The 27500-nt window shown below is 41.6% G+C and overlaps 2 protein-coding genes across 2 annotated transcripts in view; one reads left to right on the top strand and one right to left on the bottom strand.

Annotated features, from left to right (window-relative positions):
- Positions 1-26644, bottom strand: part of LOC311237199 (integrin alpha-1-like) — a gene marked incomplete at both ends in the record, with an annotated part of 74879 nt that extends 48235 nt beyond the window's left edge. The window contains 2 exons of the mRNA XM_084325008.1: positions 6527-6647; positions 26626-26644. Coding sequence (XP_084181134.1) covers positions 6527-6647; positions 26626-26644 — 140 coding nt within the window. The remainder of the gene's footprint in view (positions 1-6526; positions 6648-26625) is intronic.
- A 410-nt stretch (positions 26645-27054) lies between these two features.
- Positions 27055-27500, top strand: part of itga1 (integrin, alpha 1) — a gene marked incomplete at its 5' end in the record, with an annotated part of 54376 nt that continues 53930 nt past the window's right edge. The window contains one exon of the mRNA XM_084325007.1: positions 27055-27061. Within this exon, the coding sequence (XP_084181133.1) occupies positions 27055-27061 (7 nt within the window). The remainder of the gene's footprint in view (positions 27062-27500) is intronic.

The raw sequence follows: 27500 nt of genomic DNA, 5'->3' as shown, positions 1-27500 counted from the left end.
ATACATTTTTACATTTTTACATTTAGTCATTTAGCTGACGCTTTTATCCAAAGCGACTTACAAGTTCTGTGCGACAAGACAGCAAGAAGGGTATAACTCTATCAGCTGAGTAACAATGTTCATCAAAGTGTTGCGTGTTACAGTGTAGGTTAGTTTATTAGGACAAGTGCATGACATTAAGGTTAGTCGGGGTTAGATTTTTTTTTTATTTATTTTTTTTTATTTTTTTATCTTTAGTCGACGGCGAAAGATTGGACGGGATTCGGCTGTCCTAACTGGGATGGGTAGTTCATTCCACCATTGTGGGGCAAGGACTGAGAATAGGCGGCTTCTCTTTGATGACCCTCCGGGAGCTTGGATAGGAGTAGATCTGAGGCGGCCAGAAGATGCAGAGCATATATGCACACATGTGTTTCTGCATGTGCATATGTGTGTGTTCTCTAACCAGACATTTATAGACCTCAGAGAATATTGCATCATATATAGTCCAAACCCATTTATTTCTTGATAATTGCTGTTCTTAATTTCTTTTAAAAACTGATCTCACTTTCATCTATGGAAATCTCTACTGCACGTGTAATTGGGGTGGGACAGGCCAGCATTGAGCTGTGGGTCGCTACGGCTGATAAAGTAAAGGCCACTATCTAGCAGTGGAGCGGGGTTGGGGTGTTGGTCCTGCACGGTCCGGGGGTCCTGGGGTGGGAGTGGGGGAGGAAATGTCCAATGTATTTTGTGGTGTTTGTGATAATATAATTTGTTTTCATTTTTAGGTTCTGTATTTATTATTTTTGTTATTCTACTGTTATTCTATTGTCATTATTGTTATTGTTATTATTATTATTGTCTGGTGTTGTTCTGTTTATTATTATTATTATTATTATTATTATTATTATTATTATTATTATTATTATTATTATTATTATTAGTATTATTATTATTATTAGTATTATTATTGTATTATGTGCTGTCATGTTTTGTTTTATATATATATATATATATAAAAAAATATGTCACTTGTAATCTGGGTTAAATAGAGTGGTAGTCAGTTCCAGTATGACACAGCTCTATACATGTGTGCGCACGTGTCCGTGCGTGTACAGTATGTGTGTCTGTGTATGTATGCTAGCTCGAGCGCTTCCCTCGTAAAACAATAATTCCGTTAGCAAAGTGATGCTAAAAACGGAGCCGGTCATCTGCTTCTCTGTAAACACTCAGGCTTATTAACATTCCTCAGCTCTAATGGCCCTGGTCATCAGACGAGGGACAGAGGGTGGAACACAACACAACACACGCTCCCCGCTCCACTCTGTGAGAAGTTAACTTATCATGTAATGTCACACAGCCGACACAAGAAGCTGAGGTCAAAGGGACTTGACCTCTTAACAGGTGGGCAGAAAAGTGGCAATTTTTTTACTTGATTTTGAGGACTGCATACTTTTTTTGCAAAACTTATCTTTATACTTTATGCTTATAGCACATGCATAAATAAGCCTGGTCTCTTTTGAAAGATACCATTCCGAAGTTACTAATGCAAAAAAGGAAAATCACTTTTAGTGCTAATGAAATAGAGTAACATAGGGTTGAACTTGAGTTGAACTTGAACTTGTGTAGTCACATCTTTAATATAATAAGCTGGAAAACACAGCGGATCCATAGCCTGAAGTCTTGTGTAGTACAGGTCCAAGTTTTATAAAAATCCGTTCTGAAATTAGTCTTCTAGAGAGATCCATGTGCCAAAAAAAAAGCTCTCCGGTATTCCATTTCCTCATCCACGGCCATTCATTCGGAATGTTTTTCACTTCTGGTTTTCGCTCATCAACTTGGGAGTAGATGCCTTATTCGCACACCCCCAGTTGGGGTATCATTGGAAAGCTACACTCATTGGCTACAACCCTGACCAATCGGCGGATGATTGACAGTTCTAGAGCGTCGGGAGTCCGGGGTGGTAATCTGACGCTCTCGCATAAAAAGTCGTACGCCTGACATATCGTCATGTAACTTGAGAACCAAGGCACGGATTTGGTCGAGTGAGGTGGCATTCGAACGGCAACAAATAGAGCTTTAATTCGGTTATTATATGTTCGGCGAGAAATGCAGCCCGAGCCACTAGACTCTCACAAAATGCCGTGACTTTCATCTGTTCCGTTGCATGTTAAGAGGTTAATGTTAAGAGGTTTTAAAGAGGAAAAAGAACAATGGTATTTGATTCATAAGATATTTTGGTTGTAAGGCTTTGCTTTGATCAATGCTTTCCCAGCAGCATCCTTGGGCATAAAACTGGGTATAAAATATACAAATTAGTACTACTGAGTGTAGTGCTAACCAAATGGTATATGGTAAATGGTGCATTTATATATTGCTTTTATCCAAAGCATTTAATTTTTTTTACAACCATGCAAGGTGACAACCTGCCATTCGGGAGCAGTTAGGGGTTAAGTGTCTTGCTCAAGGACACATCGACACGCTGCCCGGGAGGAGTAGGAATCGAACTGGGAACCTCTGGATTACCAGACGACTGCTCTACCTCCTGAGCCACTGTCGCCCTCAGATGTATGTACAGAGTTGTAGTGTTAATATGTAGGTATAAAGACAGTATGGTAGTAGTAGGCCAGTAGGATATCTATATCTGTACGTACTATTACTAGTTACACTGCTGGCCAGTATGACTTACTACCTGTCTTTATACCTGTATCACTGTACATATTATATTAAAACTCTGTTCTAGCTACAGAACTAGTACTAATAGTACTAATTTGTATATTTTATACCCAGTTTAATCACCTGTACATTGTATATTACTATTGCACTTTACTGTTACATTTGCACTCTGGTTGAATGCCAAATGTCTTTTCGTTGTACTGTACTTGTGCTGTATGATGACAATACATTTGAATCTAAGTGAGTGAGGCTTTAGCCCATTCGATACAACCAAAACCACATAAATTCTTTACAGTTTTTGGGCTGAGTGACATCATATACATATGACATCATGTGTGACATCATATACAATTTTTTTTCCTTTGATGCTTCCAACACCTGGAACGCTCTCTAACTGACTCTGAAGCTGAAGGTTCCTCCTTCACTTGCCACATTTAAAAGTATGATCTCCGACAACTGTGTGTGTCGACTTGTAACTGTCTTAGCTGATTTCTTTTATTGTTTATTCTTATTTATTGTGCCTATATGTATGAAATTGCTGATAAACTGTGTCTTGTCTTGTAAGCTCGTCGTCACTGTAAATGAGGGTAACCTCAGTGTCTTACGAGTTGAAATAAAGGTGAAATGAAATGAATTGAAATACGCATAATGAATCAGCTGTGTTTTTCCCCACAAAGTGCCTCTTTAATTACACGTTCATCTTCTAATCAAAGAGAAATAATTTGCAAATGATTGACTTACAATGAAATGGCCCCAAGTCACGAGTCGTCTGACCGCTTCGAGGAGCATCAAGTGTATAAGTAGAAGTCTTTACTTGTCATCAGAGTAACACACACACACATGCGATGGGCGACCCACAGGAACACACACACACACACACACACACACACACACACACACACACACACACACACACACACACACACACACACACACACACACACACACACACACACACACACACACACACACACACACACACACACACACACACACACACACACACACACACACACACACACACACACACACACACACACACACCTAGTCGCTGACGAAATGTTCTCTGCACTTCCCATCCCGTCATCCTTCCCCCCCAAGGGCAGCCGGGAGCAGACAAGGGTCACGCCCGGGGACCAATCCAAGTGCTCCTGTCCATCTTCGTCAGGGACGCGACAGCGTTAGCGATCTGTTGTGCATGTTTTTCCATTGGGTTTATCTTAGGCCCGGGAGATACCCCACCTGGGTAACTGGCAACACGGCAACCTGGTCCCCAAGCGGGAATCGAACCCACAACCTTCTAGCTGTGCGGCGACAGTGTTAACCACTACACCACACAGAGTTTTATTTGGAGCAGTTCCAGCTACATGTCATGTGGAAAGATACTCAACTCACTACAAAGTCACGGGCAAAAACTAACGGACCATGACAGGACGGCTCCCTGGACCAGCTCAGTTACTTCTTACATGCTCCCTCCATGCAGTTTATCAGTTCAGCTTTCAACACCGTCCCGTTCCTACTCTGAAGAGAACGGCCTGGATCTGGAGGACGCATCTGTGACTGATCATTCACCTCAGTATTATACCAGCAACCTGGACATCCCATCAGTGGTCGGTCTCTCTCTCTCTCTCTCTCTCTCTCTCTCTCTCTCTCTCTCTCTCTCTCTCTCTCTCTCTCTCTCTTTCTTCTTTTTTACCTTACATTTTTACATATGGATTCTCATTTCACGGCTTTGCTCCTTTGTTAAATCTCTCTCCATTGAGCGGTCTATTTTTGTCTCTCTTTTGAGAGGCAGCCGATTGTTTTCTTTCTGCCAGTGCTGATACTGACTCGGGCGAGGAGACCGGCATCAATGCGGTCTGTTACTTTAACTTTTTAGGTCAAAAAAAAAAGAGGTCACTTGACAAAAATGCCGAAAATCAAGTTGCTTTGCTTTGATGGGCACGTGCTCTTCCTGGAGTCAGATTTCAATATTCGAGGAGATCCTCCGATACCATCGGAGAAGCCATCGTTTATATATATAAAGCCTGATATCCGATACCGGTAGACTGGTATCAGTGCATCGCTATCTTTCCTCATCTCTATTTCAGCCGCCATATACATTTCACTGTCTCCGTCTATAATGAACTCCATCCATCCTCTCGACCCTCTCAGACGTCTGTCTCCCCCCCTGCTGCTTCCCACAGAGCTCTACCGTCTGTCAAGGTATCAGTGAATCATCGTTTAGGGCCCTTTACGGTATATCCTCTGAAGTGAAAACGACTGGGTGCTATCTGAGGACCGATATAAGGCTCTCAGACTACACACTTCTCTGGGAGTGTGCAAAGGAGGAATGGGGAGGGGGAGGGGGAGGGGGAGGGGGGGGGGGTATGAGGGGGTATTTCCTCACAGCTGGCTCTGCTGATTAGCAGTGACTGAGTTACTGTAACTGGTTCCATATGAGCTTATTAAGTGCATTACCACAGAATAGGGCACTGGTTACGGCTCAGTGCAGTGAGTCACCTTATGGTGTCGTAACAGGACGGGGAGACGACAGGAGGGAGAGACTTTTAGACGGTGTGCGTCTCTCCTGTTTAACTACACGCTAATAGCGTTTAAGTGGCTTTTAAAATTGTGTTCCTCCCAGACGGTTGAGGGCTGGAGCCACGGATGCCTGGTTTCACCGTGTCTTTTTACAGGGCTCTACTCTGGCGGGTGGTTTACACCTAGCAGCAGGAGGGGTGGAGACAGGGATACCCGTTACAACGTGGCAGCTGGCCGGTGGCCCCCATCATTTTACTTTTACAGGTTGTTGTTGTTGTTGTTGTTATTACTGGTACCTTCCTTGTCAGGTCTCACTTTTTGAAAGAAGAGTTTTTTATCATCCTAACTAATGTGGTTAAATACAGGTTAAGTAAAAGGGAGTCATAATAGTATTATTAATGATAATATTGATCATCATAATAATCATAATCACATATTAATATATCTAATAATCTGGCAGCTACGGGTAAGTAACATTGTTTTTCAAACAGTGTCCAACTTGATACAGTCTTGAGTGCATAGTAGTATAGACATATTAGCACAGTAGGTACAGTAGTATTATAGAAAAGGTAGATTACTTAGCAAAGTGCATAATAGTAAATAAATATAAATAAATAAATACAAATATTTATTTCATATATTGATTGAAGAAGTGTGTTTTTAGGATGGCTAATAATAATAATAATAATAAGAATAATAATAGAGAAGTAGGCCAACCAGTGTGAGGGGGACCCATAAAGCTCCCTTGGAGTCTGCACAGAGTCATTCACTGGTCTATCTTGGGATAGCAAAGTGACCCCTACGCCCATCAATCAACACGGGCACTTTGACCGGGTGCCAGCGGGCTGAACGTTACAGAGCTTCAGTCTCCTCCCTGCCAATAAGAGTAAGTGGCTCTCAAACCTGGAGAAACAACGTCAGATGTTTAAACAAGCAATCTAATAAGAGCTGGAACAAGGAAAGAAATTACATTCGTTCCGATGTCCGCTTCAAAATGTGAGAATGAGGCGTTTAAGTGAATGTAGGTGTGAATATACACATGTTTTCATCGACGTCTCACTGGTTATACTATGTCGGCCTTGTGGCTGAACACACAAACCACCGCCGGTACGTCAAGCTTGTTGAACAGGAGGTAAAAACCTTCCACAGATTATAAACACACTAGAAACAGAATGTCTCTCTCCAACGTCTTTTAAAAGAAACAATCTCGCTCCATAGTGGTTTTGGAATCTTTGACGGGAACATGTGCTGTTGTAGGTGTAGAGACTGTAGATGGTTGAGTCATGGATATGAATAGTTTGAGGGAAAATACTGTTTTAAGAAAGACTTTAAGAAAGCTACTCACCACTTGCCCTCACTGTTCTCAAACTGCTGGACCGAGTAGCCGAACATGTCCTCTAGCGGACCGTCGAAGGACAGGCCGTTCTTCTGGTCCACGTTAAAGAGCAACACGCACGGTAGCAACACTGGGGAGAGACAGAGAGAAAGAAAATTATGTTATGGTGCATATTTTAACAGTGAAACGAGTCAAACGACAAAGACCGCTGTTTGCAAATAGTGTAACTGAACTGTAGTCTGCATTGTTCGCTATCTGTTTGTGTTTGTGTCTAACAATGATACAGACATATTGTTATGATGTGAGATGAGACATTTCAGTGACCTCGAGATTAAGAGGAATCCTGGCAAGGAGCGACATTCTGGATGAACAATAAAATCCATGTTATTATGGGACATAAACAAGCCATGACAAATGATGCAAACAAAACAGTTTTCTTCCCAAGAGATTGTTCGGTCAGCATGGATGTCGAACACACACAGCGATTGTCAAGAACGCACTAATATGTGGGATGAAATATGTAAATCACGCCCCCACACAAATCATACATATCAACCACACAGACTCACACACACAGACTCACACACACAAACACACACACACACATACACACATGCAGACACATACACACACCTACAGACACACACACACACGCGCGCGCACACACACACACACACACACACACACACACACACATGGACACACACACACACACATGCACACATGGACACACACACACACACACATGCACACATGGACACACACACACACACACACACATGCACACATGGACACACACACACACACACACACACACACATGGACACACACACACATGGACACACACACACACACACACACACACACACACACACACACACACTCAGACACACGACCATTTTAGAGGACCCCAGAGGAATTTCCTACATCAATGTGAAGGACTCTGGCCGGTCGCGGAGCCCGACCTGTGGGACAATGGCTTCTTCTCTGCGCTCTGTGCAGTCGGCCCCCAGAGCCGAGTCAATCACACAGACGCTCTATATTTAACCATCTATGTCTCATTGTGCCCGCGCTATACAACGGACCCCTTTATATTTACTGTGCCATGAAATTCCTCCTCTGTAATTTATTCGATTCCGGGACGTGCGAGGGAGCGGAGGACGGAGCGGAGGACGGAGCGATAGATCACAGGGACCGAAGAGAGGAGGGCGTGGAGGAGACACGCAAATGGAGACAATGTGGACACGTGAGGAAATAGTAGTCATATTTTCCCCTTGGAGGATTATGAGCTATTAGCGCCTGTAACAGTACAGTACAGAGTAGAAGACTACAAAACAAGACTAGGACAGTAGATTAGATTAGATTATTAGTGTATTATTATCATCATCATACACCACAAGTACAGTACAACGAGAAGAAGTTTGGCATCTGACCAAGTGCAGAGTGCAAATGTAACAGTAAAGTGCAATAATAATATACAATGTACAGGTGATTAAACTGGGTATAACATATATAAATTTGTACTACAGAGTGATAGTGCTAATCAGATGTATGTACAAAGTTGTAGTATTAATATGTACAGTGATACAGCCAGGTATAACTATGGTAATAAGTCGTATGTGATGTGAGTGTGTAGGCTCTCCAGAGGTCAGTAAGGTCGCTTTCACATATACTTTGGTGGACTCAGTGCGATTCGGGGGGGTGAAGTTGCAACATTGTTGCATTCTTCATTTGGTTTGGTTTGCTTTCACACTGCAATTTGTCAAGTGCACCAAACTTTGTGAACAATGTCACACGATCGAAAAGGGCACTCGTCTATTGGATATATAGAATTCCAAAAACAGGCTTCGGGGACAGCTCTACAGCGCACATACACACACACACCACATTATTCTGAGAAGCAGCCCAGCCCAGCCCAGCGCACCCACATACACCACATTATTCTGCGAAGCAGCCCAGCGCACACACATACACCACATTATTCTGCGAAGCAGCCCAGCGCACACACATACACCACATTATTCTGCGAAGCAGCCCAGCGCACACACACCACACCACATTATTCTGCGAAGCAGCCCAGCGCACACACACCACACCACATTATTCTGCGAAGCAGCCCAGCCCAGCGCACACACATACACACACGTCACACACAGACCACATTATTCCCCGGAGCAGCCCGGCACACACACATTATTCTCATAAATTGCTGAAATGCTGACGCAGTTTTTTAACTTTGATGTGACATTGGTCGATTGTTCGATTGAAGCTCATTGCCATCATTCTCTCGCTAAACAACTTGGACACCTCGTTGTCTTTGTGAGTGGCCACAAGCAGCTGTTTAATTAGCTCATCTGACCATATTTCTATCAAGGCTTTTACCTCCTCATTCGCCCAGGTCTGTCCACGAGACATGTTCCACACGTGCTTGTTTTGCAGTGCGCGCCGCAGTGTTTGTTTTGTTTCCTTCTACTCAAGATGCACAGTTTATCGGGTCACTTCCTATATTTGATCTTGCGTTTGGTCCGATGAGCATTCACACCACAAAAGTACGCACCAGGGTTCACTTGGAAGCGATAAAGCGAACCGAGACCTACGTTTTCAGGCGGACCAGAGTTCGCTTTTTTGGTCCGCACCAGAGTTTGTCAGAGCATTCACACCACCCCAAACCAAGCAGACTATCCGAGGAAACTAACTCTGGTCCGTCTAAGTCTGGTCCGGACCAAACAGCTCTGGTGTGAAAGCGACCTTAGAGGCTTACGTGAATGTATCACAAGCCAGTGCCTTACAATGCCTACTATGTTCACGGTAATGCCTACATGTTCTACAGATGATAGATTATTTACATGATAAATAAATAAATGATAAATACAAATCAGTCACAACGTCAGTGTAGCCTGCAACACACAAGTTACATCAATATAGGCCAACAGCAACCGATTAATCGACTATAGAGACACTTTGTGACCTAATATGAAATGAATCTCTTTTATATTCCATTCTGCTCCTAGTATCCATCTCTGTTTGTTATATCAGACTCAGAATCAGAATCAGATTCAGACTCGGTATTGACCGTATTGTCATGTCCCTATCCTTTTTACAGTATAGAGGAGTGAAATTCTAATAAATGAAGTGTAATAAATAATAAATGACCTGTACTGAATATCACCCAAAGCAATCCCTCTACGATTACAAACCAACCATCTTTTTATCATCCTTGAACAGAATTCAATTGAAAGAGAAAGAGAGAATGTGTGAGAGAGAGAGAGAGAGAGAGAGAGAGAGAGAGAGAGAGAGAGAGAGAGAGAGAGAGAGAGAGAGAGAGAGAGAGAGAGAGAGAGAGAGAGAGCGAGAGCAGTACTGCACAGTCATAAACGGACTCCCAGCCGCCTGAATACTTTCCACAACAAATTCGATAGAACGCCTGCCCTGATTCCAAACTCTAACCTTAACCAACTGCGAAAGAGTCGCCTAAGCTTAACCAGTGATAAACTAGGTAGTTAGGTAGTTTGCAGGCTGTTAGACCCGGAAATAGGCGCAGAACTTGCCGTCCCACGATTGGCGCACATGTCACATGACCAGAAACGCACGTGGCCAATCAGAGCGCAAAACTCGAACGCGGAAACACGAATTTGTTGTGGAAAGTATAGACGCTTCCCAGCCAGGTAACCTTACTCTCCTCTCTTTCTCTCTCACCCCGCTCCATCTCTCAGACAAGATCAATTTCCTTTCCCTATTAACCTGATTACGCACATCCCCTGTAGCCCCCCCCCCCTCTCACACACACACACACACACACACACACACACACACACCACACACACACACACACACACACACACACACCACACACACACACACACACACACACACACACACACACACACACACACACACACACACACACACACACACACACACACACACACACGCACACACACACACACACACACACACACCACTCCAGCCCAAGTTCATTTAGCTGATTCAAGGTGGCTCCAGGCCAAGTAGGCATTTTCCCATTGATCACAGCCGGAGAACAACACGCCCCGCCCGGTGCTGTGAGCCATAAGAAGTGCGTCCTCCTCCGTCTGTTGGCTGACACTTTTGAATAATCGATGACCAATCTCACTTTTGATGTATACCGCTCTCTCCTACACACCACCACTCCTCCTCAAGTCAAAACCAGCTATTTTGGTGCACCAGGACATTTGACCTGAGGAACCGATAAACTAGCTTGTCTCCGTGTGTGGAGGAAAGTGGACTTATGAGCCTCTGAGGTCCTGGGATATATACAGTCATCCATCTGTCTACATAGGTCATAGTGTTACAGCACGCTCCGTAGAGAACGGAGGTTAAACCAGGGCTGTAATTCTCCTTCAGCCATTATTCTTCTTCCGTGTGAAAGGTTTGCTTACGCCTACAGCTCCCACTCGCCAGCCGAGCTCCACAACATGATCTGCTAACAATCTAGATCCGGGGCCTCCAACCTTTTTTGCTATACGTTTATAAAATCATAAGTTCATTATATATTTTTTATGGGCTAGATATTATTATCTAGAACATAAAACATTGTATGGATTCTACCAATCGATGTAACAGTTGTCTCAGCCTTTCATGCTATACATTGTAATATTCATGCTTTGAATATATCATTTTACGACAGGCGCGCCAGGCGCACCTTCCTATTATGTATACCTGACAAGGGGTCCTGACAGCCAGTTGGCTGCCAGCCGTGGATGGAGTTACACTCATGCTTACCTCTGCTTACCTTTGAATAAACCTCTTAATGCAATCTCCTCGTCCTGAAGATTATTCTCTTTAAATCGAATACGACATACATAACTAATGTATGATTGTTTAGATTTCAGCAGACTGTAGTGTGGCTTGTTATATTTATTTCTACACCGGTTGTGGGACTAGATTGAATGTGCTCTCTGTGGAATTGATTGTATGAATCAATTACAATTATGGAATGATATGAATGCCTACTAATAAGCACTCCTGATAGCAGTAAAATGGGTACTTTGAGTGCACGAAATTTACACATTACAGCTTCCAGCTTATGATACGATTGTTTGTCCTGCTTCCTTCTGGCAGACGGTACCGTCCCATCAAGGCTACGTCCAGCTGAACAGCTTTGTTCCCACTGCAGTGTGCAGTCTAAATAGTACTTAGTATTTAACCAGTATTAATGCACTTTACCCACATTCTTTTTATACTATTTAGATTTTTTTGTAATGCTTTTGTTGCTTAGCTGATTGATTGAACATTTTATTAACAGATTGCAGAATGGGTACAATACAGTACAGCTCAATACACACAAGCCATACTGTATGATATGTTGTTGTTGCTGCAGCTGCCGCTGCTGTTGTTGTTGTGGTTGTGGTTGTGGTTGTTGTTGTTGTTGTTGTTGTTGTTGTTGTTGTTGTTGTTGTCGTCTGAAATGGTCTACTGTATGTTTATGTGTAGTAATGTGTCTGCTTACATGTATTCTTGTAATACGTCTGTATGGTTTATTTATGTTCCTCTGTTTTTAAATAAAGTAAATTTGAAACTTGAACTTGAACTTGAACTTGGAAGATTCCAGAGAATGCTTGGGGAGCTACTCAGGAGCAGGCGGGGGGCTACTGGTACTGTAGCAGGCGGGGGGCTACTGGTACTGTAGCAGGCGGGGGGCTACTGGTACTGTAGCAGGCGGGGGGCTACTGGTACTGTAGCAGGCGGGGGGCTACTGGTACTGTAGCAGGCGGGGGGCTACTGGTACTGTAGCAGGCGGGGGGCTACTGGTACTGTAGCAGGCGGGGGGCTACTGGTACTGGAGCAGGCGGGGGGCTACTGGTACTGTAGCAGGCGGGGGGCTACTGGTACTGTAGCAGGCGGGGGGCTACTGGTACTGTAGCAGGCGGGGGGCTACTGCTACTGTAGCAGGCGGGGGGCTACTGGTACTGTAGCAGGCGGGGGGCTACTGGTACTGTAGCAGGCGGGGGGCTACTGGTACTGTAGCAGGCGGGGGGCTACTGCTACTGTAGCAGGCGGGGGGCTACTGGTACTGTAGCAGGCGGGGGGCTACTGCTACTGTAGCAGGCGGGGGGCTACTGCTACTGTAGCAGGCGGGGGGCTACTGGTACTGTAGCAGGCGGGGGGCTACTGGTACTGTAGCAGGCGGGGGGCTACTGGTACTGTAGCAGGCGGGGGGCTACTGCTACTGTAGCAGGCGGGGGGCTACTGGTACTGTAGCAGGCGGGGGGCTACTGGTTAACCGTCTGTAGTGTGGTAGTGAAAGGGTTAACCTTCTGTAGTGTGGTAGTGAAAGGGTTAACCCTTTGTCGTGCGGCAGTGAAAGGGTTAACCTTCTGTATTGTCACAGTGAAAGGGTTAACCCTTTGGTAGTGTGGTATAGTGAAAGGGTTAAGTCTAATGCTGGCTTTACTAAAAGTTGCCTCCGGCTGGCTTTACTAAAAGTTGCCTCCGGCTAGGGCCAGCCGTCATACTGACTCAATTGGCAGAGTCAGCGGGTGGAAGTCGATGGGTGGTAATCTGGACGTTGTGGACAGCGACTCCTACAGGTCGGTTGGGTGACGCCTGCACAGCAGAGACAGGCAATGACGGGGGCAGTGTGAGCCTCCCACACGTTACACCTCGCCAATGAGAGTCCCCGCTGGCAGGTGAAAAGATGTGACAGGCTGCCTCCTCGTGTACCGGAGGGGACACGTGATGCAAGGCTTCTATCCTCCCTACAACCGACCAGTGGGGGGCATATGTGAGCAACGTTCAAGACAGGGGAGAATTGGAAACACGTAATTGGGATGGGAGAAAAATAGAAAATAAGGAGAAAAAAGCGGATAAAAAAAAAAACACTATGCTATTATACACAATGCTATTATACATTATTATACACAACACTATTATACACAATGCTGTTATAGATTTTTTATTTAATTAAATTGTATTTGTAGTAATAATAATCGACCAACGCTTTGAGGTAAGCGGTAGACAGTACTATTGCATCCTTCAGTGGGGGGCAGTGACAGGCGCTACTGTACAAAGTCTAGTATATCATTGTGAGCTTTGAGGAACAAAAGCATAATGAAAAACAGTTGACGTTGTGCCATGTATCATTATAGCTTTACGGCTTTAAGGAATCTGTGTTCAGTCAAGCCCCTTGTGTTTATGATCGACTCGGACAGTCTGTCAGCCACACGAGCTCATAATAAAAGCCCATCCCTGTCTTAGTTAGTAAAAAACTAAATGCACATGATCAGTCTGACAGACATCAAACCAGCTATCGACACTCAGGCATGCCTGAGACGCCTTCGTTCCAGTTCGACCTATGACAGATCACCACCTGTCAGCCTGGGAGACATCAAGCCAACTATATAAAACCCAGAGTCAGCACCTGTAAGCTTCAAAGGCACGCTCAGCCTCAATAACCAGCACCGGGTCATCTGTGAAACATCAAACTAACCAAAACCAACCGTTGAGCTGACCCCAAATCAGCACCTGTAAGGCAACCAAGTCATTAAATACAACTCAGCCACTGTAAAACTGATCCCAAACAGACAAATCCTCAAAAACTAATTTCAAGTTAGGAAACATCTGTAGCTGTTCAAAATGGATTCATCTGGTCTTAGATGTGAATGAATGAACAAACTATGAATGAGGGAATGAATGAGTCATGGATGACCATCATGCTAGCTCCTGCTGACATGGTTTGTCTGCAGGGCTGGTGTTGGACCACTCGTGGGATTGTGTGTGTGGTCAGCAGTCTGGTAATGAGATGGACCTGTGCTGTATGTGGCCTGCCTTGTGTGTTGGCATGATAGACCCTTAGCTCCACATGACACTGGCCAGGGAGAAAAGCTGTGTATTCAGGCATGGTTATTATTGCACATCCTGGGGCCACAGAGAAGGAGGCCCTCCGTTAAACGCTCCCAGGTTTTCCCCTTTCGTTCTATTGTCTCTTTCCGATGATTTATGCTTTATGTTTTAGTGAGGAAATTGATGCAAACCATACATTGTATCAAACATCGTAACGAGTTCCATAGGCTCTGTGTTATCCGAGTAGCCCAATTTCATGAGTAACTGGCCTATGGAACTCATTATAACTTGTGTACCATTTCCTTTTTTTTTATCCACTTTTTCTCCCATTTTCTATTTTTCTCCCATCCCAATTTTCGTATCATCCAATTCAACCCTCCCCTGTCTTTGAACGCTGTTTCTTGCCTCCCACAAGCCGGCTGCAATGTGGACTAAGTCATACATAGCACGAGTCCCCTCCGATACTCGAGGTAACAGCAGTCGCATCTTTCCACCTGCGCGGCTCGATCTTTCAGCGTCAGGGGTCTGGGCTTTGGAGGGGCCCCGCCCCCGTCGCTTCCTGATTCTACTGCGCAGGCGCACCAACCGACCTGTAGGAGTCGCTGTCCACAACGCCCGATCCCCACCCATCAGTTTCCCTTGATGTGATTGTTGTCTATATGTTGTCTAGATGTATCTATGTGTATTTACCCTCTCTCTCTCTCTCTCTCTCTCTCTCTCTCTCTCTCTCTCTCTCTCTCTCTCTCTCTCTGTCTCTCTCTTTCTTTCTTTCATTCAGTTTTTTTCTTGGCTTCCTTTGCTTTCTCCTTCCCGTAGTAATCTCCTTCTCTCTTTCTCTGCCACCCCCCCCTCCTGGTCGTCATGTGTTCTAGGAACGGCTCTCTTGGGCAGAGAGTAACTTCCGACAGCGATCTTTCACTTCAGCTGTCTCCCACCATTAGAGACGTTTTAATGGCATTCTGGCCGTTTGCTGCTGAATCATAGTTTCGTTCCTGGGTCAAACGTTCCGTGGCCGTGTGCTCCCTGCCCAGGAGAGCACTCCCAAATGTCTCTGTATGCATGAACTCATGTATGTCTGTCTGTCTGTCTGTCTGTCTGTCTGTCTGTCTGTCTGTCTGTCTGTCTGTCTGTCTGTCTGTCTGTCTGTCTGTCTGTCTGTCTGTCTGTCTGTCTGTCTGTCTGTCTGTCTGTATGTATGTATGTATGTCTGTCTGTCTGTCTGTCTGTCTGTCTGTCTGTCTGTCTGTCTGTATGTATGTATGTATGTATGTATGTATGTATGTATGTATGTATGTATGTATGTATGTATGTATGTATGTATGTATGTATGTATGTATGTATGTATGTATGTATGTCACTGATTCTTGAGAATTGGGACAAAACATGTCCTACATAGAAAAGTCTAATTTATATAAAAAATAAAGAAATTCATAATGATTGACATACTCACAAAGTTACATCTAAAGGTATTGTGTATACCGATGTTATGTTTTAGCACATATATTTGTTTTTTGGGGGATATTTGTTTAAATGTATAATCTGTGGTTAGAAGCTCCCATGTTAATTATCTTGTCCTCAGCAAGGGGTCACATTATTGACCAGCCCAAAAAAGCTTGAAAGACCTCTCCACTTGTGAAAACATACATATCAAATCAAAGATAAGGGTTATACATGTATAAAACAATGCATGCCATGAAACTCAAATAATATTGTCCATAGAAATCTACCTATCAAAGTTGTGTCCTCAGTTTATGTCAACTCTGTCAGACCTTTTCATAAACCTAATTAAATCAGGCAATAGCATGGCCAGCTCTATCCCTGAGGACCCCTTTTCCTTCCCCTGAATGTGGTGAATGCAACACTACCACACATGGTCTGGTAAGTTTTACACTTTTTGATATTTTAGACAAACAATGTCAATATTCCGATGGTCACAGCTGGAACATGTCAACACCGTCTCTCCGTTATTATACTTTTAAAAAACAATAGTGGTTTGAATTCAAGTGTTTCAGTGAGATTATTAAGACAGCTAGCAACTGCCAAAAAACTAGCTAGCTGTAGTGCACAATACAGGCTTGGAGGGAAAATGTGTGCCCTTTTGTCAACTCTGTCAGACGTCAACTCCATCAGATTTTGTGTCTGACGGAGTTGACGTGTAAGCTGACGGAGTTGACGAATCCATCAATAACCTGATAATATGCTATTATTATACTATTTTTGAACATGGTAAAGGATTTAAATGTTATTTCAGAGTTTTATCTGCACAGAAGTGTGCATATAATAGCATGCATTACAATACACTTCTGACTTTTAGAGCATGGGCAGGCTGTGGTCTGCTTATTGAATAATTGTCTTACTTTCCCAGCACATGTGTTAATAAATAAATATAAATATATCACTTGTCTACATTGATTGATTGATTAATTGTAAAATATGGTGCAGTGTGTAGTTTTCACTACCAAACATCCACACTCTTGCCTCTTATAGAGCGGGGAAGGAGTTCCATGTTGCCCTTTCATATCCCAGAAGGGATACAGAAGAAAACAGTTATTCTTGTTATTATACTGTTTACTTAGATCATCAGAGCAAAGGTGCACGGTGGTAAACTGTGGATATTTCATCTTAATATCTTTATAATAATTCTTAATATAGGACTGGTTCATGCGTGTCTAGATTGCTGCATCATCCTTTCTCTGACTTTCCATCCATAGTATAATACATTACATTTGCAATGCATGAGGGCCATCCTTTTGTGTTAAATGGCTGCACAAAGCAAGCATTTGTTGACTCATGTTGATAAGATTATTAAAACTTGGAACTTGAAAAAGATCTGTTTAAGGTAGATAAAAAAAGATATATAAAAAAAAAATGCGATTAATTCATGATTAATCATGAGTTAACTATGGACAATCATGCGATTAATCACAATTAAATATTTTAATCGATTGACAGCACTAGTTGTAATATACCCTAGGATTATTGGAATGACTGTCTTCTTGAATTTTCTCCCACTGCTTCCACTGAACATGGATTTTGTCTGCACAAGCCAGTGTGAAGATGTTTGCAACATCTAGTTGTAGAAACTACACACTGCAGCTTTAACGTCAATCAATCAATCAATCATGTTTAGTAAATAGACACCTGATTTTATAGTCTTATTCTAATACATTTTCATGACTTTTGTATTATAGGAAAGCATGGCTAGACAAAAATTGTCAGTTGAGGAGCGAAGGAGAAGAAATAGAGAGTACCAATGAAAGAGAAGAGGTATCGGAGAAAATATTGGAGAGAGGTCCAGAAAAGGTGCAGATAGAAAAGGTCCCGTGAAGGTGCGGTGCTGGAGGCAAACACCCCCCCAGATCAGGATATTCTAGATAACAATGACAGACAGCGCAGAGAGTCTCTCAGACAGGAACAGAAACAAAGTAAAACGTGAAAAAGGCATTCAAGAGAAATACAAACTTTAAAAGAGAAGATTACAAATATAACAAAGCAACAAAACAACCTGAGAAAAACAATAATGCACGATTCTTTAAAAGTATCACCTTCTTCAACAAATTAAAGACTTTGGGTTAACCTACAAGTTAATGAGAGAAAGGGAGCATCCTCAGAAAAAGCCAACATTCATACAGGGTATAACACAGACTGTCCATGTCCAGGATTTCTTCCTGAACTCTGCACGTGTGACGATGTGTGACGATGGATAGTGCTAATGATGGCTTTGTCATTATAAATGATTTCCCATATCTTTTTAAATCTTCGAAAGGGGATGGGTACATTTGGAAGTGTTGCAATACAAAATTATGTAGGTTAGAGTTATCCTATCCCAAAAATGTACTCATATTTAAATTCCCCATTAAGAAACACATAATTTAGACACCTTGCATGTTAGGATTTCCTTCAGATTCATGTTGGCATCCATGTATGTCGAAGGCCCGGACTAGCCATCGGGAGCTCTGTCTGTCTGTCACACACACACAAAGGGAGCGGCATGTGATTGGTGGAGGCGGGACCAGGCCATACAACTGATTGACAGTGGAGATGGCGAATGGAGTGGCAGATGGCACTTCTGCAAAATGACAGGGAGAGACAGCGAAAGACAAAAAAATTCAAGCATAACATGCGCTTGAAAATGGACAGTGAAAAAAGAGGAAGAGTCGAGCAGAGAGGGAAAGAGAGAAAAATACATTCTGCTTAGTGCTTGTATTTCACAGAACAGTCAGATGGGAATTACTGGAAATGAAATGTTTCAACAGTGGAAAAAAGAGGAAGGTGGAGCAGAGAGAGAGGGAGAGAAAAATACATACTGCTGACTGCTTGTATTTCACAGAACAGTCAGATGGGAATTACTGGAAATGAAATGTTTCAACACTTCAACAGTGAAAAAAAGAGGAAGCATGGAGCAGGAGATGCCGCTAAATGTGGCAACATTGACCAAATGTTTTTTGCACCACGGGACCACCTTGTTAGTCAGTGATAAAAATAAACATGCTAGCTAGCTAACATAGCTAATGTTACCATGCATCATCATCATCCCGTCACTTTTTTTTCCATAAATCTTTTATTCAACTTCAGTCCTGATCATAACCATTTTTATTTTTCATTTTTCTTGTAATGTCAGATTAAAAATGAAATACTCAAACTTTTCTGATAAGAGTTGTTAAGTCTGACATTACAAAAACAAAAAATCCATCAAAATCAGTGTTGTTGCTAATCATTGACACATGATGATTATAACAATTATTAGCCTGTAATAATCCCCCCCAGAAAAATCCACTTTGCATTTGATATATTGAAAATATTTAAATGTGTGTTTTTTTTAACAATAATTTGTGATGCCATCACAAACAATGGCATTTAAAGGGTAAACATTTTAAAAGTCCTGCACCAGCATGCAGGGAATTAAGTCTTTGTAACAAAAATCCTGGTGGGGGACCCCCAGACCCCCTGCTTAAAGATTTGCCTGACTTGGGCTATATTTCGCACTATATTTCCTGGCCTGAATAATTCCCCCAGTCCGGCCCTGCGAAGGGGTGAAAAATTGTCAAATCTGCCATTTTGAAATCCAAAATGATGTAGGTTAGAGTTATCATATCCGAAAAATTATCCTATATTTGAACTCCCCACAAGAAACACATATTTTAGACACCCCTCATGTTAACCTGTTCCACTCGACAGGGTCGGTACCGACCCCTTTTGACATTATTATCATATATTAATATTTTTATAAAGATGCAAAATAATTTGTGATTTAAAAATCAACCGTTTTCAAGTATTATTATCACTACTATGTCACAAATACATGTAGAATGTAAAATGTTAGGTAGGCAATAGTTTAGCAATAGGTTAAAAGTGTATTTATATCATTTTAAGTTTTTATTTTCCACTCGTTTTTTGACCCGGAAGCGGAAATGGAAATGTTGAACCATAGGAATTGGAATCTTTTTGCGGCCATTTTGAAGAGGGGATCGCTAGCTATCGTTCAGTGTTGGAATTTCTCCGTTCTACACTTCCTGTGGTCCACTATGGTGTTTCAAAGTTCAGCGTTTTTGACAAATATTGAAACGCAGTCAGTTTCTCCACACTATTGTAATCATGTAGGAAGAATTAGATCTGAAATTAGTTACAAAATGGTTACACTGTGGGGGAAATAAAAAAGTACAGTCGATTACATTAAATATCAGTATATGTTATTATGCACGCCTGGTGATACTATATCCAAATTGAACTCGGCCATTTGAAAGATACTATATGTATATATATATAAATGTGCGAATTGGCTATAATAAGGTAATGTATAAGCATATATTCTATATTCTATAATAATATTTCAAATTGCATTGGTCCGGATGGGAGAATTCAGTACTGTATATACAAAACCTTCAATTTGATCATTTTCCCTTTATTAATTTCCTTAGATCTTTTGTACACATGATCTCAAGAGGGTACTGAATGAGCTCAGTGGCAGTTTTTTAAGTTTGGTCATTATTATCATGGTTTTATTCACTGTCAAAGATGAAAATACTGACACTGAGAATACATTCATTGAGGTCCATAGATGTTCCTAGATACCAAGAATATGCAAATAGCCCTTGTAGAAGTGGAGCAATATTCCATTTACCTAGGTATACATTTTATGCAGATTTTCAATTTTCTTTAAAATTCATGTTTGCACAAAAGTATGGCCCGCCCTAATATGATGACCACTGGTGGCTATAGCCAAGACCATCGATGTGGATACTGATCAACAAGATGTGAAAGTGGAATTTCTGCATCCCCCTGGTCCAACAGAAAAGGTTCCGTTTCTGCCCAGTTCAAGACATCATAGTGAAACTAATCGGAAATGCAGAAGGAAACGAAGAAGAGAAGTGCAGGCCGAAAGTGGAGATCAGGAAGTTGGGTAGATGAAAACAGGGACGAGAAGAAGGGGTCCTGGTCTCCATTACTGTTTTTATTGTTGGAAACAGTGCATTTTGTAATAGTTGGAAACTGTGTATGTAAAGTTTGTTGTTATTACAATTGAGTTAACAAAATGTTCAGTATAAGACAAGGAGTTATTAGTTCTTATCATTGTCACTTCCATCTGTTTAAAAAAATGCATGTGTTCATTTATCAGAGATGGATATACAATTTTGTCAACTCCGTCAGTTTCTCGTCAACACCGTCAGATCTTTGTCAACACCGTCAGATGTTTGTTTTTGTTAATTTTGTGGAAAATACAAATTCCTTCTTCAGTTTATGTTGTTTAAGTAATAAAGGAGCATCAGATCTTCATCCTCTTGTCTTAATTTACTTAATGATATTTTTTTATCATATCAAAATTAAAAACAAAGTTTGAAAATACAAATTCTAAATCTGGATTTTCAGAATAGTGTGAAATTACACCTGAGGTTTATATATTATATTTGATTGCATACCAGAGTAACTAAACACTATTACAACATACTTCAGAACTTTAGATTCTTGTTGGACTGGAATAATTAGAATTATATACTTTTTTGTGTGTCTGACGGAGTTAACACAAATCAAGTTTCAAAGGGAAACATGTGAATTTGTTGAAAATGTTTTTCTATGTAGAGCCCGCACCTTTACATGGTTAAATAGCTCAGACCTTTCTCTACACATGAATATACAACTCTAATCAATATAGTGTGCATTCTCAAAATATAATATTAAAAAGTGTTTTGTCCCGACTCTCAAGAATCAGTGATGTATGTATGTATGTATGTATGTATGTATGTATGTATGTATGTATGTATGTATGTATGTATGTATGTATGTATGTATGTATGTATGTCTGTCTGTCTGTCTGTCTGTCTGTCTGTCTGTCTGTCTGTCTGTCTGTCTGTCTGCCTGTCTGTATGTCTGTCTGTCTGTCTGTCTGTCTGTCTGTCTGTCTGTCTGTCTGTCTGTCTGTCTGTATGTATGTATGTATGTATGTATGTATGTATGTATGTATGTATGTATGTATGTATGTATGTATGTATGTATGTATGTATGTATGTATGTATGTATGTATGTATGTATGTATGTATGCGCTCACGCGCAAACAAGAGGTTGCCTGCTTGTTTGGCACGGGGGGCAGACGCAGAACACCCACCTCCAAACGCGATTAAATATTGTTTCAAATAAAAAGCGACATACTATTATTTTGTGTCATGTTTCCAAATACGATTTGCCACAACGAAATGCTTTCTACTTCAATTTGTTGGTTAGAATAGATTACCTCGCTCCGTTGAAACTTCACTGAGACTAAAAGTAAAAGACAGTATTTTTTATTTAGCTCCGCGCACAGACGTGACAATAATAATAATAGCTTCATTTTATATAGCGCCTTTCAAGAGACCCAAGGTCGCTTTACATAGATAGGGGGGGGAAATAACAAAGTAATAAACATGGACAGACACAACATATAAATATGAATGATGATGGGATTCAAGTTCGCGTTTTTATTGATCACATAGGCAGGCTATACATAACATAGGCTAATTTACGGAAAATCCGTCACGATTTGGAATAAAATTGAGGAGAACTTTAATCCCTGGGTATTAATCGAACTAAACGGAAAAAGGCAGTCATATTCCAGCACGGTCTTTATTAGTTAATATGGTCTTTAAGTTAATAGATATCATATCCGACATCACCGTGTGTATGTCTGTCAGCCTGTCACGTAACCATAACACGCTTCCCTCGGCTTAGTCCACTTTTCCACATTTCATGGGGGTGTTCCATTACCGTATATGGTTAATTACGGGCGGTGCTATATGCAAATACGTAAAACCGTGCACGAGCTGCAGCGTAGGATCAAAGTGATATTTATCAAGACAGGTGTGCGTACGACCTGTGTACACACATGTGATAAATCCAGTTTTTTTTGTGCGTACACACATTCTAAATTATGTGCTTAAGAACAAAGATAGAAGACTTTCACAGATATGTGCATAACCCGTGCGTACGATCATAAATTCTAAATTCTAAATTCTAAACTTGACTTTGTGCGTATATTTACGCTCAGCTCAGGGCATGCGTACCTGGCGCCCGGCGGTAGAATATGGATACTGCATACGGACGGCATATGCTCTCATCAGTTTCATGCATTAGTTTCAACGTGGAAATAAGCTTTCGTTCATTAGTTTGACTGACGTGTTCTGTATGACCCCCGTAATTCATTATAGGTTAATTGTAAAATAGCAACAGTAGTGTAATTATGGTCAAAACCCTATAAATGGCATTTGGAATAATAGGTCTTTCCTTCTGAATGAATGCAGCATGGTTTATATATAGCGTTATCAGAATATACGGGGTGTACTGACTGCGCTCCGCGTATCTCAACTCGTTATTATTTTGCGCATAGATTGCAGAAATATGGGAACGTTTTGATTATATTTAAAAGGCTTTGCCATTGTTAAACGAAACAAGTGGAATTTCGAAGCTGTAAGCAGAATACAAGTCATATGAACACCCACGATATAGTGTTCTTCCCCCTTCCTACTGTATAAGAAAGAATAAAAAACGCATTGTAATGAGAACAGAGGTTATTTGTTGAGTTTATGTGTATACAAAACCCTTGCAATAAATGTGTCTTAAATGAATGAAAAGCATACATTCTCTGGATACAGGTAGCATATATTGTGTGGGTGATATGACTTGTATTCTGCTTGCAGCTTCGAAATTCCACTTATTTCGTTTTGTGTCAAAGCCTTTTAAATATAAATCAAAACGTTCCCGTATTTCTGCAATCTATGCGCAAAATAATAACGAGTTGAGTTCTAACAAAGAACGTATTACATGCTGGGTAGGCTGATAGAGTAAACTGTAAATGAAATAGCCTATAACATTATAAAGGATAGGCTATGATAGCAGGGTCTTCCCAACCTTTATTCCCCAGAGCCCCACGATTCCTGGGAGACATATAGGAATATGATATGATATATTTAGGGATGTCCGATATTATCGGCCTACCGATATTATCGGCCGATATCGGCATTAAAATGTGATATAGGAAAATATCGGTATCGGTTAAAAATTTTTTTTTACATTTCTATAACCTTTATTTACCCAGGCAAGCAAGTAAGAACAAATTCTGATTTTATTTATTGTCAAAAGTATGCATAATGTTGTGTTAATTCCACAACAAGAGATATGTAATGTTAATTACCTGAAATTATTCAATTTTTTGGGGGGGGAAACCCTGCATATATCGATATCGGTTGATATCGGTTGATATCGGTATCGGAAATTAAGAGTTGGACAATAATCGGTATATCGGTAACGGTAAAAAAGCCAATATCGAGCATCCCTAGATATATTATAAATGCGCAAGTTACTGTTGCATAATGTAGGCTATGGCTGCTATTATATGTAATTCATATAGGCTACCTAATACCGACAACAAAATAGATTGTATGCCTCTACAAATCATATGCAGGTAGAACATTGACGGAAAATCCGTCGCGATTTGGAATAAAATTTAGGAGAACTTTAATCCCTGGGTATTAATAGAACAAAACGGAAAAAGGCAGTCATATTCCAGCACGGTCTTTATTAGTTAATATGGTCTTTAAGTTAATAAATATCATATCTGACATCACCGTACGTGTACATGTCTGTCAGCCTGTCACGTATTTCTCCCATAACACGCTTCGCTCGGCTTAGTCCACTTTTCCACATTTCATGGGGGTGTTCATTACCGTATATGGTTAATTACGGGCGGTACTTAAAATCGTGCACGAGCGCGGAGCGTAGAACAAGTGGCATTTATCAACACGGAGTACTTGCCGGTGTGCGTGGGACACGTCTACGCACGTGTGATAAATCCTGATTATTTTGTGCGTACACACATTCTAAATTCTGTGCTTACGAACGAGAGTAGAACACTTTCTAAGAACTGTTGATAAATGAGGGCCCAGGACATTTACACCAAGCGTTGCAGGTCCAAGGCTAAGAGAATAACCAAAGACTCTAGTCACCCAAACAACTGCCTCTTTGCACTGCTGCAGTCAGGCAAGCACTACCGGAGTCTCATGGACAGTACAGAGAGACTCAGAAGGAGCTTCTATCCCAGGCCATCAGGATGCTCAATAACTCTATGTAACATCAACCCATCCATATGTATGTCTGTCTGTCTGTATGTCTGTCTGTCTGTCTGTCTGTCTGTATGTATGTATGTATGTATGTATGTATGTATGTATGTATGTATGTATGTATGTATGTATGTATGTATGTATGTATGTATGTATGTATGTATGTATGTATGTATGTATGTATGTATGTATGTATGTATGTATGTCTGTGTGTATATAATATATGTATGTATGTATGTATGTATGTATGTATGTATGTATGTATGTATGTATGTATGTATGTATGTATGTATGTATGTATGTATGTATGTATGTATGTATGTCTGTCTGTCTGTATGTATGTATGTATGTATGTATGTATGTATGTATGTATGTATGTATGTATGTATGTATGTATGTATGTCTGTATGTCTGTATGTATGTCTGTATGTATGTATGTATGTATGTATGTATGTATGTATGTATGTATGTATGTATGTATGTATGTATGTCTGTTTGTCTGTTTGTCTGTATGTATGTATGTATGTCTGTTTGTCTGTATGTATGTATGTATGTATGTATGTATGTATGTATGTATGTATGTATGTATGTATGTATGTATGTATGTATGTATGTATGTATGTGTGTGTATGTATGTATGTATGTATGTATGTATGTATGTATGTATGTATGTATGTATGTATGTATGTATGTATGTATGTATGTATGTATGTATGTATGTATGTATGCATGTATGTATGTATGTATGTATGTATGTATGTATGTGTGTTCAAGGTAGGTAGGTGTGTCTGTCTGAGTTATAGTTGGGGATGTGTGTTTAGGGTTTCAGGGTGGGGCGGGGGGGGTGTGGGTGTGTTAACAGATGTGTGTTAATATGCAGTGAGAAAGTCTATATGATGCCTGATTTCCCCTGTGCAGCCTCTTTGGTTGGAATGTATGTGGGCAGAGACACACACACATGTACACGCACATGTACACACACACGTACACACACACGTACACACACACGTACACACACGTACACACACACACACACACACACACACACACACACACACACACACACACACACACACACACACACACACACACACACTGTACATTAAGCTAAAACAACATAGCATCATCAAGGCTTGACTATCTGCCTCTCCCTCCCGTCCCCGACCCACAGTTCAACCTCCTTCCTTCCAAACACCCGTTCATCCCTCCATCCCTCAAAGCCTGCTGTCCCTCAAGCCGACCGTCCATCTATATACTCCTCTTTCTCCTCCCACCATCCATTCGTCCCTCCATTCCAGCCCCCCCTCCCTCCCTCCCTCCCTCCCTCCATCCTTCTCCTCCATTCATGGCTCCTTTAATTCATTGACTGGGTGGGAAGGATGTCAGGTTCTGCTGCAGCAGCGCTGTGGTTCCGGTGTCCGGTTCCACTATCTGGAACGTTCCAGATGTATATTCCCCCGGAGCTTGGCTTTTTTTATTGGCCCAGAAAACATGGAGGCTTACAAGCCAACCCCCACGCAAATTACATCATTCCCACCCCGATGGATGTCCATCCGCTGAGTTCTCCTCTTCTCTAAAACAGGCAACGTTACACACGCATGCGTGCAAAAGCACACAACACACACACACACACACACACACACACACACACACACACACACACACACACACACACACACACACACACACTTTGACATGACTGACTGCTAAATCCGCCGATCATCGTAACGGTTTTACAGCCGGAGCCAACGTGGGAGAACACAGCTGGGACTGAGGGGGCCTGTGGGATGGATCAAACACCTCCTGGGGGAAGGGGGGGGCGTGGGGGTGAGACTAAAAATACACACACCCTGGGGTCAAAGGGTATATTTCCTTATTAATCATCCCCCTCGATAAGCAACACAAGCAAATAATCTGATGTGTAATACCACCATTACACAAGTAGTCAGCAACAGCAAATAATCACGAGTGTAACAGGAGAGTAGAAACTCGAGAATAGTGAGTTTCTGAGCAGGCTGTCAATTTACATGGTGGGAGCCATTGAGAGAAAACCTGTCCACCTGACATAATACACACAGCAGGAGCAGCGGGATTGTTACAGAGACAAAGGGTGACATATAGCGTAGTGATTACATGGAGGGTGGGGTAGATAATGTTATAATGTAATCTATCTAATCTAATCTGTACGACTTGCATTTATTCACTAGAAATACACGACAGCGCGTAGTGACTGTGTGCCACAATGTTGTCATTGTGATAAATACTAGGCGGTATATTATTTTAAACAACGGACTTCTCATAATAAACCTCCTCTTAAAATAAACGTCGTTTTCCTGCGTTCCGTTGAAGTTTTACTCAGCCGTTCTGTGTGTGTGTGTGTGTGTGTGTGTGTCTTTAACGATGAGTGACACGTTTATGGTGTGTTTCGTGAGACACGGGGCCAAATATCCACTTTGCGACTCTGTACATTGATACGTGCTAATCTAGGGCTGACCTCAACTAGTCCAATAGTTGACTAATCGATCGAAAGTAGCCGTAGTCGACTGCAAAAAAGTTAAATCAGATATTAAAAAAAAATT

The sequence above is a fragment of the Notolepis coatsorum genome (genome assembly GCF_963971535.1).
Source record: "Notolepis coatsorum genome assembly, chromosome: 11".
Classification (NCBI taxonomy): Eukaryota; Metazoa; Chordata; class Actinopteri; order Aulopiformes; family Paralepididae; genus Notolepis; species Notolepis coatsorum.
Note: the sequence above shows the minus strand (reverse complement) of the source record. Positions and strands in the feature narration are given on the sequence as shown.